General features: G+C 53.0%; 1 protein-coding gene across 1 annotated transcript in view; it reads right to left on the bottom strand.

Annotated features, from left to right (window-relative positions):
* DNHD1 (dynein heavy chain domain 1) overlaps positions 1-13,212 on the bottom strand; it is a 56,209-nt gene extending 42,997 nt beyond the window's left edge. Inside the window, 9 exon segments of the mRNA XM_044428146.1 lie at positions 274-352; positions 3,599-3,742; positions 3,931-4,182; positions 8,512-8,668; positions 8,761-8,871; positions 9,021-9,224; positions 11,685-11,869; positions 11,962-12,695; positions 13,176-13,212. Of these exon segments, the coding sequence (XP_044284081.1) occupies positions 274-352; positions 3,599-3,742; positions 3,931-4,182; positions 8,512-8,668; positions 8,761-8,871; positions 9,021-9,224; positions 11,685-11,869; positions 11,962-12,695; positions 13,176-13,212 (1,903 nt within the window).
* Between the last annotated feature and the right edge of the window lie 64 nt (positions 13,213-13,276).

The raw sequence follows: 13,276 nt of genomic DNA, 5'->3' as shown, positions 1-13,276 counted from the left end.
CAATAATCAAAAGGCAAAAATGACTTGTTTTTTCCCAGGCTGATCATGGTTGGTTAAAATAAAATCCCCAACACCTGCATTAGAGCAAGAAGGGATGGGGTTGCCCCAGAGTTAGAAACAAGAAACAGAGTCAGTCAGAAGGGGCCTCCTGTGCCATCTAGTCTGACCCCCGGCTCCAACCGGCTCCGCTACGACATGCCTGCCATGCGCATGTCCAAGGGTGCCCTTGGACACCCTTGGTTGCCGTCACACGGGTGTTTCCACTTGGCTCACCATTTCCTGTGGCTGAGGGTTGCTCAGTGCCCTGCAGGTGCTCCTGAGCCTCCAGTCTCTCACTTCCGATCCGGGTAGCCTGAAGGTAAAGGAAAGCCAGAAGGTCTCCCAGTGCCACAGGCCTGCCCTCACTTCCACGCAGAGTTAGATAAAAGGCTTCTAAGCACATCGTCTTTAATATGCAAAGCTGGCAGGTCAAGCTGGTTTGGTGATACAAAAAAGGAATACTGCAGTAATTATTTATTTATTTATTAAAACATTTTTATGCCGCCCCATTCGCTGAAGCCTCGGGGCGGCTTACAGCACTAGATAAGACAATAAGTTAAAATATCCAGTGGACTTCCAACCAGTGGAAGTTGGATTACTGGCTGTTAGAAAAATGGGGCTTGATGCTAATGAGCCAGGTGAATCCTTCTCCCTGCTTTCCAAACAAAAGGAGTTGCCTCCAACCCCAGGAAAGTCCCGGTTGGCTGGGCCAGGCAGCAGAAATGCCCAGCGCGGCTCGGCTGGACTGCTCTTTTGATCCGATAAAGGGCTACAGGACTGACTCCACCTGCTCACTGGAGCTCCTCAAAGCAGATGCGATCTGGTCCTCACAGTCCTACCAGTGGACCTGCGGGTCTCCTCATTTCATTCCTGCCCCTTCTTCCAGGGCTGGTTCAGATTTATTTAGGGTTATGGTTAGGGTCCCATAGCTGGGTGTCCACCACTGAAAAGGCCCCTCTCCTTGCCACTTGGGCCTCAAGTGACAGAGATGCCCTGAGGAGCACCTCCGAGCCACGAACTGGCTCCTTCAGAGGGAGTGCAGCCCCATCTAGAACTAGTCAGGCCCTATCCATCCCATCAGGGGATCTGCCCACTACCAGCCTCTCAGCCTCATCCGGACTGAGCCTCAGGTCACCAGCCCTCATCCAGTTGTCACAGCCAGGCAGTGGCTCAGCACATCCACAGCCACACCTGCTCCGGAGGAAAGGGAGAAATAGAGCGGTGTCATCAGCATATGGATGGCAACACACTCCAAAACTCCGGATGACCTCGCTCAGTGGTTTTTACGAGGATGTTAAAAAGCATGAAGGACAAGCCCTGGAGACTCCATATGCCAATCGAAGGGGCAGAACAGGGCCCCAAGCAGCAAACCAAACAGGAGAGGAGCCGCTGCTCCGCGATGCACCTCACTCCCAACTCAGCCACTCTAGAAGGACACCGTGGCTGATGGTATGAGAGCTGCCAAGAGGTGCAGGAATGAAGCTGCTTCCATGCCCAACACAGGCACGACTCCTGACTGCAACGGAGCCAGATAACCAGCCTCATCCAAGAGTGCCTGGAGCTGGTTGGTCACCACCCACTCAAGAACCTTGTCCAAGAAGGGGATGACGAGAGCAGCCTAAGGCTATTGAGTTCTTTGGGGGTGTGGAGGATTTTCTCAGGAGAGGCCTCACCACAGCTTGCTTCAGGTGGCAAGAGAGACTCTTTCCCACAAAGAGGCACTGACCGCCTCCCTGGCCCAGCTGGCTGTTCCCTCCCAACTATCAGCCTTTGCGGGGGACCATCTTACTGGGTCTCCCACTTCTGCAGAGGAGAAAAGTTATTGTTAGCCTAAATCTCAGCATGCCCTGATCAACAAAGGGACCAGTTCAAAGTCACAGCATCCTAGAATGGCAGAGCTGGAAGGCGCTCAGAAGGCCATCGGGCAACCCCCTGCTCTTGCAGAACACCAGTTTGCACCATCCCGCTCAGGAGGCCCTCCAGTTTCACCTTGAGTGTCCCCAGTGTGGGAGAGCCCCCACCTCTCCAGGCAACTTGTTCCACTCTTGCATTGCTCTGACAGCGAGGAAACTGCTCTAAATGTCTTCCCTGAATCTGGGTTGCCACAACATGAATTGATTCTTCTGTGTCCTACACTCTTGAATCAGCAAGAAGAGATCTTGACCTTCCTCTTTGTGGCAGGCTTGGAGGTACTTATAAGAGGGATACTGTCCCCCCACCCCCAGTCTTCCTTTCTCAAGGCTGAACATGCCCGGTTCTCTTGGGCAGTTTCCAAACCCTGGATCATTTTTGTTGCCCTCCTCGGGACCCTTTCTAATTTTTCTGCATCTTCCTTAAAGCTTGGTGCCCAGAACTGGCACCCCACTAGTTGCCTCCCTTCAGTCTGAGAAGGTGCCACTGATGAGCACTGGATGTGTCTGATTTAGCAGCCAATTTTGGATCCACCTAATAGTTTTTCTTTCTAGTCCACGTTTTGCTAGTTTGCTTTTCACAATGTCATGGGTCAAAATCTTTGCTAAAGTCTAGGTGGATTACGTCCACAGTGTTCCCAGTGTCCATTTGGGAGGTAACCCAATCCAAAAATGAGATTAAATTAGTCTGGCAAGATTGATTTTTGATAAATCCATGCTGGCTTCTGTTAATCACTGCATTTTCTTCAAAATACTTGCAGACTGATTTTGTAATAATTTCCCCCAGAACTTCTCCAGGGGCTGATGTCGGACTAGCTGGCCTGTAGTTCCTAGTCCCTTATCTTCAGATCGTTATCTCCAGACCCAGCTCACAAAAGCCACATCTAGAGTGTGCCCTGCTACATGTTGGGCTGCTAGCATAGTGGGACAGCCCCGCAGTTGTCATGGAGTCCCTGAAATTCTGAGCTGCCCCAGAATGGATGCTGCCATTCCCCAGGGCCAGCAGCTTGGGCAACCCTAACACTGCAGCTGAGACAACCGGTGCCAGCTTGGGAAGCGGGGCTGTTGGACCACAGGGTGGACAGTCGAGCAACAGAATCCCCAGCCTGGCCCAGCACAAGCTGCCAGCACTCTGGGTTGGACGCCAGATGGAGAGCAAGCTGGAGGAAGAGGGTTCCTTTAACAGTGTGGCCCCCCCTGCCCCCCCAGTCCCTTGGGGTGCTGTACCCAGTACCCAGGTGGGCAGAGCTGGGAAAGACGAGCTCCCCGCAGTCACCCACCCAGGTCTTGGTTATGCAGGCCAGACTGGCCACCTCATCTGCTATTCAATCAAGGATGAGGAAGGTCTTACAATGCACTGATCTGACATTTAAAAGCAGCTTCTGGAGACCTGAAGGCAGGCTGATGAGGTGACCACTAAACCTGCAGCTGGGAGCGGGGCTGGAACACCGGACAGTAATTAGCTGGCTGGGCCGTGCTGCCCTTGCCGGGCTCGCCCTCCACTCCATGCCATTTCTCTCCCTGCCTGTCACTACACTAACTGGGAGAAGCAAGTCCAGTCCCTACGCCCAGTGCCACTGCCAACTCAGTGGAGCCCCCCTGGAACAGCACATGGCCAGCTCCTGCATAGCATCCGGAACTGAACGTACCTGCAAGACGGACTCCACCACTGTATTCACGGCCCCGAGCAGGCAGTCCTCCAGCTCCTCCTTGGAAGGGAAGAGCATGAGCTTGCTATCGGCGCTGAACACCAGATGCACCCCAAGAACGGCCTTCCGCCTGGTGCCATCAGCCTGCAAAGGGAGGCGCCAAGGGGCAGGTGAATGTGCGGAAGCCTTCCGGGTCCTGGCCAAGGCACGGCCTCTTGTCTGACCCCTGGGACAGAGGCTCATGCACTGGGAATCTGCCCCCAGAGCCCTCACTGTGGCCCCACAACAGGCAGGCAGTGGCAGAAAACGGGCCCCCTCCCGGGGCACAGAACCTTCATGGTGCGCTCAACAAAGGTGGTGGCATCTTCCTGCATGGTGGAGACCAGCGTCTGGCAGATGAGGAGATTCACCAGCAGGGCCAGGAAGCCCAGCCTCTGCAGCCAGGATTCCGCTTCCTGTAGCTGGCGCAGCAGCTCCTCATACTGCATCCGCTGGTGGTACAGGGACCCCTTGGTTATGTACAGCTTGTAGCTCTGCACTTTCATCTGCAGCCCATGTACCATCTTGTACGTGTCATCCCGCACCTGCCAGAGTAACACACGAAACAGTGAGATTTGTGGTGATGTGTTAGGTGAGCCTGTTGATTATTCAACAGCTGCATTCCTATAATTTTACTGCATGGTTTTATGTGTATCTTAGCTCTAAAGCACCACAGTACCATCATCATCAACTTTGCCACCAACTTCACATCCTCTGTAAACTTCCAATCTTATTTTTCAAGAACCAGCACCATTTCAGCAATTGTTTCAGTTGCTCTTTCAATACATGCTTTTTAGTATCACCAGAACTGTAATTAAAATGGGGCCAGTGAGAACAAAGATGTATCAGCAAGTTTAATAAAACCCCAATATTTGCAAAAGTACAAAACACCTCTAAGATGACACTGATGCCTCCCCTGCGCCCAAGTATTCAGTAGCCACAGAATGCAGAGAGACCACTGCTGTGAGCTGCCAAGGCAGCCTTTTGGCAGTGATAGGCAGCCTGTCAGTATGTGAATAAACAAACAGAAATACAGTTTACAGGGTAGTAAGGAGAAGAGCAGCATCGGAAGGAGTGGCTGCCTGGAACCCTGAACAGGTGCCAGGATTGCACGGCAACATTTGGTTGCAAAGCTGATCTGTGTTTCTTTTTAAATTTATGCGTTGTTCCAACACTGATACATAAACACCTAAATGAAAAATGTTCTGCCACAAACTGCTTTTTTATCGTTATGTTTATGTTCTAGTTTTGATTTTGTCTTCTATTTCACCATTTTCAAACATGGTATTAAAGAGTTATTTCTAATGATGGCTTGCAACTCCTACGTCACTAGTCACACACTATTAAAGCGTTCTGTCATGTCTAGGCTGTAGAACGATCTTTGGACTTTCTTGATGCTTCAGCACAACTGAGATCTTGTAAGAGAAAATATTCCATGTCTGGAGTATCCAGTCCGGAATGATCTAACATTTTATTTATATATAGCTGTTAATTGACCCACAATACAGTTCTCTGGGTGATGTATGAGGAAAAGGTTACAGAGCATGAAGATAAAATGCACGTAATATAGTTGAAATACCACATTAGGATCCAACACCACACAGATAATTAAAACTAGTAGCAACAATAATCAAATTTAGCTAATCACAAAAAGGTATCTCTGAACAACTAGAAAGAGCAGACAAGAGAGAAAAATGATATTAGTCTTATCTGAAATTGTTCAAAAATAAAAGTGCACGGTGTGGAGAAAGTGATGAGGAGACATTATTCCCCTCTCTCATTATAATAGATAGGGTCCAGCAGAGGGCAGCAAAAATGATCCAGGATTTGGGAACACTGCCCTGTGAGGAGAGACAGAGAACCGGGCATGTTCAGCCTTGTGAAGAGAAGACTGAGGGGGGACATGATATCCCTCCATAAGTACCTCAAAGGCTGTCACGAAGAGGAAGGTCAAGATATCTTCTCACTGATGCCAGAGTGCAGGACATGGAATAATCAAGTCAAGCTGCGGCAACCCAGATTCAGGCTGGACATCAGGAAAAGCGATACGACAGTGGAACCAGCTGCCTGGAGAGGTGGCAGGCTCCCCCACACTAGAGACATTCAAAAAGAAACTGGACCGCCCGCTGAGTAGGATGGTGTAACGTGGTGTCCTGCAACAGCAGGGGGTTGACCCGATGGCCGTCATGGCCCCTTCTAACACTACTGCTGTACGATTCAATGAATAGAACCTGGGGGAATCTCCCATCTTGTAACTATGCATTTGTCTTCTTTTTCCTCAGTTCAGAACTCAGCATTTCTCCCCACAGAAAATCTTTCCTCATCCCTCCAGCCTATCAAGATCTCTTTGAATTTTGTTTCTGTCTCCCAGCGTATTAGCTATCCCATCCAGGTTTATATCATTTGCAAATCTGATATCTGTTCCCTGCACTTCCTCATCCAAAGCATTAATAAAAATGTTGCAGAGTATTGGTCTAAGCTAGTGGAAGAACTCTCAGAACCATTATCTTATCATCTTTGAGAATTCAGGGAAGACAGATGTGCCAGATGTATGGAAAAGGACTAATACCATCCCTATCTACAAGGCAGAAAAGATCAACCTGGGAACTTTATGCCGGTCACTCTGACATCAATCCCTGGAAACAATCTAGAGCAAATTATAGAGCAAATAGTCTGCAAACACCTTGAAAACAATGCAGTAATTATTAGAAGCCAACATGGATTTCTCCAGAACATACCCTGCCAGACAAATCTACTTCCATTTTTTGCCTAAGGAACCTCCCAAGTGGACTGTGGGAATGCTGCGGACTTCAGCAAAGCCTTTGACAACACCCTGATTATCAAACTAGCAAAATGTGGGCTAGCGAGTACAACTATTCGGCAGATCCACAATTGGCTGCTAAATCAGACTCAAGGAGAGCTCATCAATGGCAGTCTCAAACCGCAGAGGGGTGGACATGTAGGCTGCCACAGGGGTCTGTCCTGGGACTAGGACTTTTCATCTTTTTTATTAATGGGAAAGTACAAGGGAAGATAATTACATTTGCCAATGGCCCAAAGCGGGGTGGAACAGCAAATACTCTGAAAGACAGAGATAAGCTACAGGGTGATCTTGATAGGTTAGAATGCTGGGCAGAGAGTGACGGAATGAAATTCGGTGGGGACAAATGTCAAGTCCTCCATTTAGGAACAAGAAAGCAAATGTTTTGCTGCAAAATGGGGAACGCTTGGCTCAACAATACCTAAAGGAGCGCCTGCGTCCATATATGCCCTCCCGTCCCCTGAGATCGGCGACTGAGGCCCTTCTCTGGGAACCCTCCATGAAGGAAATTAGGAGGGTGAGTACTCGGAGGAGGGCCTTCTCTGCGGTGGCGCCCAACCTATGGAATGCGCTCCCCAGAGAGGTCCGCCTGGCGCCGTCATTATTTGCTTTTCGGTGCCAGGCCAAGACCTTTTTATTTAAACGCTATTTTAATTGTTAAGGTTTATTTCTTGATTTTAAACTGACCAGGCTGTTTCCACTATTTTATGTATTCTATGTGTTTTATGTGTTTTTTGTATTTATATGTGGGATTTTAATGATTGTAAGCCACCCCGAGGCTTATGTGAAGGGGGCGGCATATAAGTTGTCTAAATACATAAACAAACAAGCAAACAATATTGCAAGGACCTTGGAGTTGTTGTAGATCACAAACCAAACATGAGCCAACAAGGTGATGCAGCTGCAAAAAGGGCAAATGCTCTCTTGGGCTGCATTAGCAGAAGCACATGAAGTACTAGTTCCCCTGTACTCAGTACTGCTGAGTCCTCACCTGGAGTACTGAGTCCAGTTCTGAGCACCTAAGCTTTGAAAAGATGCAGAAAGCTAGAAAGAATGCAACACGGACGACTCAGGGACTGGAGGTAAAGCTCTGTGAGGAAAGATTGAGAGAACTAGGCTCATTCAGCCTCAAGAAGAGAAGACTCAGGGGGATATGACCCCACTCTGCAAGTACCTTAAGGGGTGTCACAAAGAGGAAGCACAAGCTCTCCTCTCATCCATTTCAGAGTGTAGGACAAGGAATATCAGATGTAAGTTAAACGAAACCAGATCGAGACTAAACACCAGGAAGAGCGGTACTGTCGTCACTGTCAGAGCAGCGCAACAATGGGACCTCTTACCGGGGGAGCTGCCGGCTCTCCCTTATTTGAGACACTCGAAAGGTGTCCTGCAATAGCAGGGCTTTAACCCATCGGCCTGCTGGCCTGTTCCAGCTCTACGAGTCTTCAGTTCTCCAGTCTGAAGACTGTCCTGGGGGACCCTGACCGGACGGACCACGGGCCTGATCCGCCATGGCTCTTCTCATGCCCTAATAGGATGCTGAGCGCATCAAGGCCTGTTCCAGCTGGACTGCCCCACCCCTCCACACCAGGCCGGGCGGCACAACGCGGGCGGACAAGTGCCTGTGGGAAGGAGCAGAGGCTGGCTCCTGGCTCCTGCCTGGGGGGATCCGGTTTTGTTGCTCCACTTGCAGTTTGAGCAAGTACTCTTGCTGCATCCGTCGCCTTCCATGCACTGTATACACCATTTCAAGATTCTAGTCAAAAACTGGGCTATAGACCTCCTAAACGAACTTATTTTAAAAGACTTAGTAAAATAGAAACATCTTTGGTGCTGAAAAGACATTAAGGTGGCCACCGGGGAAAGGTCCATAACGGCGGGGGGGGGGGGGGACGACACACCTCCCAACGGTGCTCTGTTTCTCCAGATCGAGGGGGCACATGCAGAAGCAGCCTCTGCTGGGCAAAGGAGGAGCCGTGTGCCTCTCCTCCCATTCCTCTCGCCAACACACACGCCAGGGCCGCGCTTCTGCCCTGCTCCCATCGGTACTTACCAGCTCCAGGATCGAGGAGCAAAGGGTGAGGAACCTGCTGAGGAGCCCCTGCGCATGGCTGTTCTCCTTGGCCAAGGCTCGTTGCAGCTCGGGGAAGCTGTAGCACCTGGAGCTATCCGTGGGCAGCCAGTGGACGGAGCGCAGCTCCTGCAGGAGCCTGCTGAGCAGAGGCAGAGGTGGGTGCCAGGGCCACCGCACAGGCCCGCTGAAGGGGCCAGGTGGGGTGAGCGGGCCACACCGCACGCTCACCTGGAAATGTGCAGGAGTGCTGCCCCAAAGTGCGGCACGGCCTGGAGCAGCTGCAGACGCAGCTTCTCCCGGTGCTTCAGGCGCTGCAGGTGTTTCACGTTGAAGCACCAGCTGCGGGCAGAGAAGCTCGGCATGAGTGCAAGGCGCCCCTCGCCCCCTCCCTGCAGCAGTCCTGCCCTGCCCGGGCCGGGCCGGGCCAGGCCGGGCCGGGCCGGGCCTGGCCAGGCAGGGGGCCTGCAGCTTCTCCAACTGCCACTCACCGGGCGAAGGCTTTGCGGACCAGGAAGAGCCGGAAAAAAGGGATATGCTGCATCAGCTGCCACAGCACTGCTTCCCGGTGCCAGTCGCCCAGGGAAAGCGCCTCTGATCCCTCCTTGGGGTGGACACGCAGCACCCCATAGGGCGAGAAGATGTAGTGCAGCGGGTTGATCAGGTGCTTGGGGACAGCCACCAGGTCATACGGCCTGCAGAGAGCGGGTGGGAGGGGAGCGGGGAAGCACGTGAGCCAGGCCCTTCTGCCAGGCCAGCCTGTCATGCTGGTGCCCCCAGAGACAGAACAGCCCCCCTTTCCCCTCCTCTCCCAACAGCAGCGTCGCAGGACACCCACACGTAAATGCCCCTCGGCTGCCTGGCCGTTCCTCCTCCTCCTCTCAGCTGTGTGCCCCCCACAATCCAGCTGGTGAGCTCCTTTTGGCAGAGAGACATCAAAGCACTGTGCTATACAAGTGAGGCATCAAAAAAGCCACAGGAAAATGTCCCCTTGGCCCTTCTCCACGTAACTCCTTTAATCTTGTCTGTGGAGTGTGATCAAGGTGTGGCGAATGTGCAGGTGAGACGTGTCCTTGGCTCTTAAGGCAGCCATAGCATGACCTTCCCCAAAGAAGCCCCCCCCGGGGGCCGCTATTCTTTCCCATGTGGAGGGCCGGCTCTTCAGAGAGCTATGCTCCTGGAACTGTAGGCACTCCTGGAGAAAAGCACTGGTCCAGACCCACTGCAGTGGGGGTGGCTGACACCTGTGTTCCCTAACTGGCCAAATTGGCTTTGTTCGCCCTGATAGATGAGCTTTATCAAGGGAGGAACAAACCAAAGTGTGATTTTTTTTGTTTTGTTTTTTTTACTCAGCCTTTCTGTAGCTTTCTATCCCATAGATCATAGCATTCTCCTGAACAAGCTCTGAGAGATTTGAGCCAGGGCACTGCACTTCGGTGGTTCAATTCCTGTGTGCATGATCAGGACTTGTGTGTCTGTCAGTTTATCAGATTCCTATCCTGCCTTTTACTTTTCCTTTTTTTTAAGCACTCGAAGTGGCTTGCATCATTACCTTCCTCCTGCTCTCAGTGTGCGGTAGGTTGGGCTGAGAGTCTGTGCCTGGCCCGAAGTCACCCTGTTGGCTCCACGGCTGAGTGGGCAAGAACCCGGGTTGCCCGAGTCCCAGAGCCCGCGCTTAACCACGGCACCACACTGGCTCCGCATTCTAGGGAGCGGCAACAGGGAAGTGCTTCTGGGACCCCTAGGGCTTGTGTTGTGCAGTGCCAAAGGACACCATTGTGCCAGCTATGTTGTAAAATATCTATATGAAGCTGTTTTTCTGTAATATCTGAACTGGGCTTGATAGTGCTGGCTCTGTAACTTCGCTTGGACAAAGTGATGGGCTGCATGAGAGCCCAGCCACCGAGCTTGAACCCTGGACAATCAGAAGCAATGCGGGTGAGAGGTCCAAGTCTGAGTCAGTGTGGTGCAGTAGTGAAAGGGGACTCAGCAGAACTGGGTTCTAGTCCCTCCTGAGCCATGAATCTTGCTGGGTGACTTTGGGCAAGTCACTCACTGTCCGCCTGGCCTCCTCATAAAGCTGTTGTGGGATCAACCAGACAGGAGGAAGGCTGTGCAAAGAGCCTTGGGTTCTCTGTAGGAAAAAAGTGGGATGTACATGTAGATCAATTACCTGTTCTGGACAGAGCTACACTTCCTCTGGAGGAAGGGGGGGCTCAACGGCTAGTGGGGCCTTCCACCAGTCCAGGTGGTACAACAGCTACAGCTGATTGGGCGGGGACAGGTCAGTTGCACTGGTCTAGGCACTGGTAATCTCAAGACAGGGCTGCTGCTGTGTGCCCTTTGCAGGGCTTCCCTTGGAGCTGCTCTGGGAACTGTGCTGGTGCAGAAAGTGGCAGCGTGCGGCACGGCTGCCGTCGGAGGCATCCTCCCTGCAGCATGCAAGTTTTGCTGCGAGAACAGCACAGGTTGCCCACAGGCTACTGGGCCCGGCTGGGGGCTGATTGTTAGCCATTTGGCAGGGCCAGATCCCCTCTAAGAGGAACAGTGTTAAATCAGACCGAGCTCAATCTTGTATAGTAGGTTACCTGAAGAACTGCCTCCCCTCGTGCCGCTGCCCAGTCGCGATCCTTAGGGGAGGCACTTTCAGGGGTGCCACATGGCCCAAAGGTTCCTCTTATGACCACCAAAAAAGGAGCTTTTTGTACATTGCAGAATTCACCCCTGTGCATATTAAGCAAGCCCCTAAAGTCTTGACTTTCGTGTAAAATTTTTAGTTTTTACACAGTTTTGCCCTCAGGAGTAGCTCAACTTTTAAACTTGTTAACGTATTTGGTTGCATTTGTTACTGTTATTATTTTGTTGTTCACTGCTTTGGTATTCTCTTACAAAGCAGTATACAAACTGGAATGATAAAGAAAGAAGCCACAACAGTAGCAGTACAGTCGGTCATTAGCCTCTCCAGCTGAATGGAAGCTGAACGAGTCCCCTGCCCAAGATTCTGAAGGGATCTACTAGTCAGGAGGTGGGGGCAGACTGGGCAGACTGACTGAGTGGAAAACTCCTCCCTTCCTTGTCATCCCAAGCAAGGAAGTAATGGGAGGGGAACAGATACACCTGGGGATAATGGTAGACCAGGCAGAACATGGGGGTACCTGAAGTGCCGGTTGTGCGCAACATTAAGGTATAGGAAACGGATTTCCCCTGAGTGCCGGTTCTTTGCAAAGACCTCTGAAGCCTGGAGGCCTGTCATTGGCATTTCCCTGTCTGCCGCTGCCGTCGCCACCACCATCCCTGCCTTCTTGGGTGCTGGGGCCGGTCCCAAGGTCTTCCTGCCCCTCTCCAAAGAGAATCTGAAGCATAGTCAAGGAGAAAGAAAGGGAGTGTGTGTAATGTCATCTTTCGGTGGAAATCCCACGGGGGCTTCCGGGCCCACTTGCTGGGGCCTTACCCTCCAGTGCTGCTTGCCTCCTCGCAGGGGTATTCCGTGGGCACATCTACAGCTACAGCCAGAGGCATGAAGCCCAAGCTGTTGGCCCAGGGGGCCTCCCCTCGAGCCACCTCACTGCCTACAAGCCCCACACATCTTTGCAACTCCTGAAGGGACACAGGCTCCAGTTTCAACGTGCCAGACAGTCCAGCTGCTGTCCAGTCAGCAACAAAAGGGCAGGGTAGGCCTGCAAAAACTGGCTCTTGGCTGGATGGCAGCAGCTTAGCTGGGTCTGCAGGATCTCGAGAACAGGTGGCCCTTGGAGAGGCCCATAGGATGGAACAGTCCTTGGGGAAGGATCGCCAAATGGCCCCTAGGACATCCAAGTCAGAGACCAAGGCCTGACAGCTCTGAAACTGATAATAGAGTCCTTCCAGGTATGGTGCCAGCTCTGCTTGCCCAGACAAAAGTTCCTGAAAGGGAGCGATCAACTGCAGGGCCTCGATCAGGCATAGCCAGGCGTGTCGGCTGCTCTTCTGCAGCACGGCATGGAAGACAGCAATGAGCTCTGCCACAAGCGCTTCCACGAGCTTCGGGTCAGCATGTCCAACTTCTTGGAGTTGGGTAGCAAGGCGCTGTCGGACGGAGCGGGCCCAAGAGTGATCCTGTCCTGGCGGGTTGCTTGTAGCTTGGCTACCTGCTAAGAGACGCACAGGCACTGCCTCCAGCTGACGCTCTCAAAATACCCTCCCGCACAAGAGATCTCATAAGCATGAAAAGAGGGCTTCTGGGCACAAGTGGGCTGTGTGCCCTTCTTCACCACAGGCTCCTGGCTCCTGGGCATGGCCCTGGGGGAGGTGGGGGGGACCCAAGCCTGGCGACGTGCGTGCTGCAGAGCCGAGCTCCGCGCTCCTCGGCGCAGCTGCCCTGGGGCCTCATCTGCTGCACCGAAAGCGCCCGGGGAGGGACGTCCCCGCCCAGGCCAACTCCACTGCGGCCTGGCCCGGACACGCCGCCCCCAGGAGTCCCCGCAACTCGGCCAGGGAGCCGTGGCCCCCGGGGCAGAAGGCCCGCGCCCGGGACTGGCGGCCGCTGCTGCGCCCTGCCCGGCGGGCTCTGGCGGGAGGGCGGCTCTGCCAGGCCCGCGCCGGGGACGGTGAAGCCGCGCCCCCGGAGCGCCGGCTCCTCAGCCCCGGCGCCCTGTTCCCCCCCTCACCGCCATCGGGCGCGCGGAGCAAGTCGGGGGCCGCCATGCCTGCGAGGCGCCGCGGGAAGGCCGCGTCGCCAGGGACGCGCGTCCGTTGCCAGGCCCGCCCG

Source organism: Varanus komodoensis, unplaced genomic scaffold (assembly GCF_004798865.1).
Source record: "Varanus komodoensis strain SLA01 unplaced genomic scaffold, ASM479886v1 scaffold192, whole genome shotgun sequence".
Taxonomy (NCBI): domain Eukaryota; kingdom Metazoa; phylum Chordata; class Lepidosauria; order Squamata; family Varanidae; genus Varanus; species Varanus komodoensis.
Note: the sequence above shows the minus strand (reverse complement) of the source record. Positions and strands in the feature narration are given on the sequence as shown.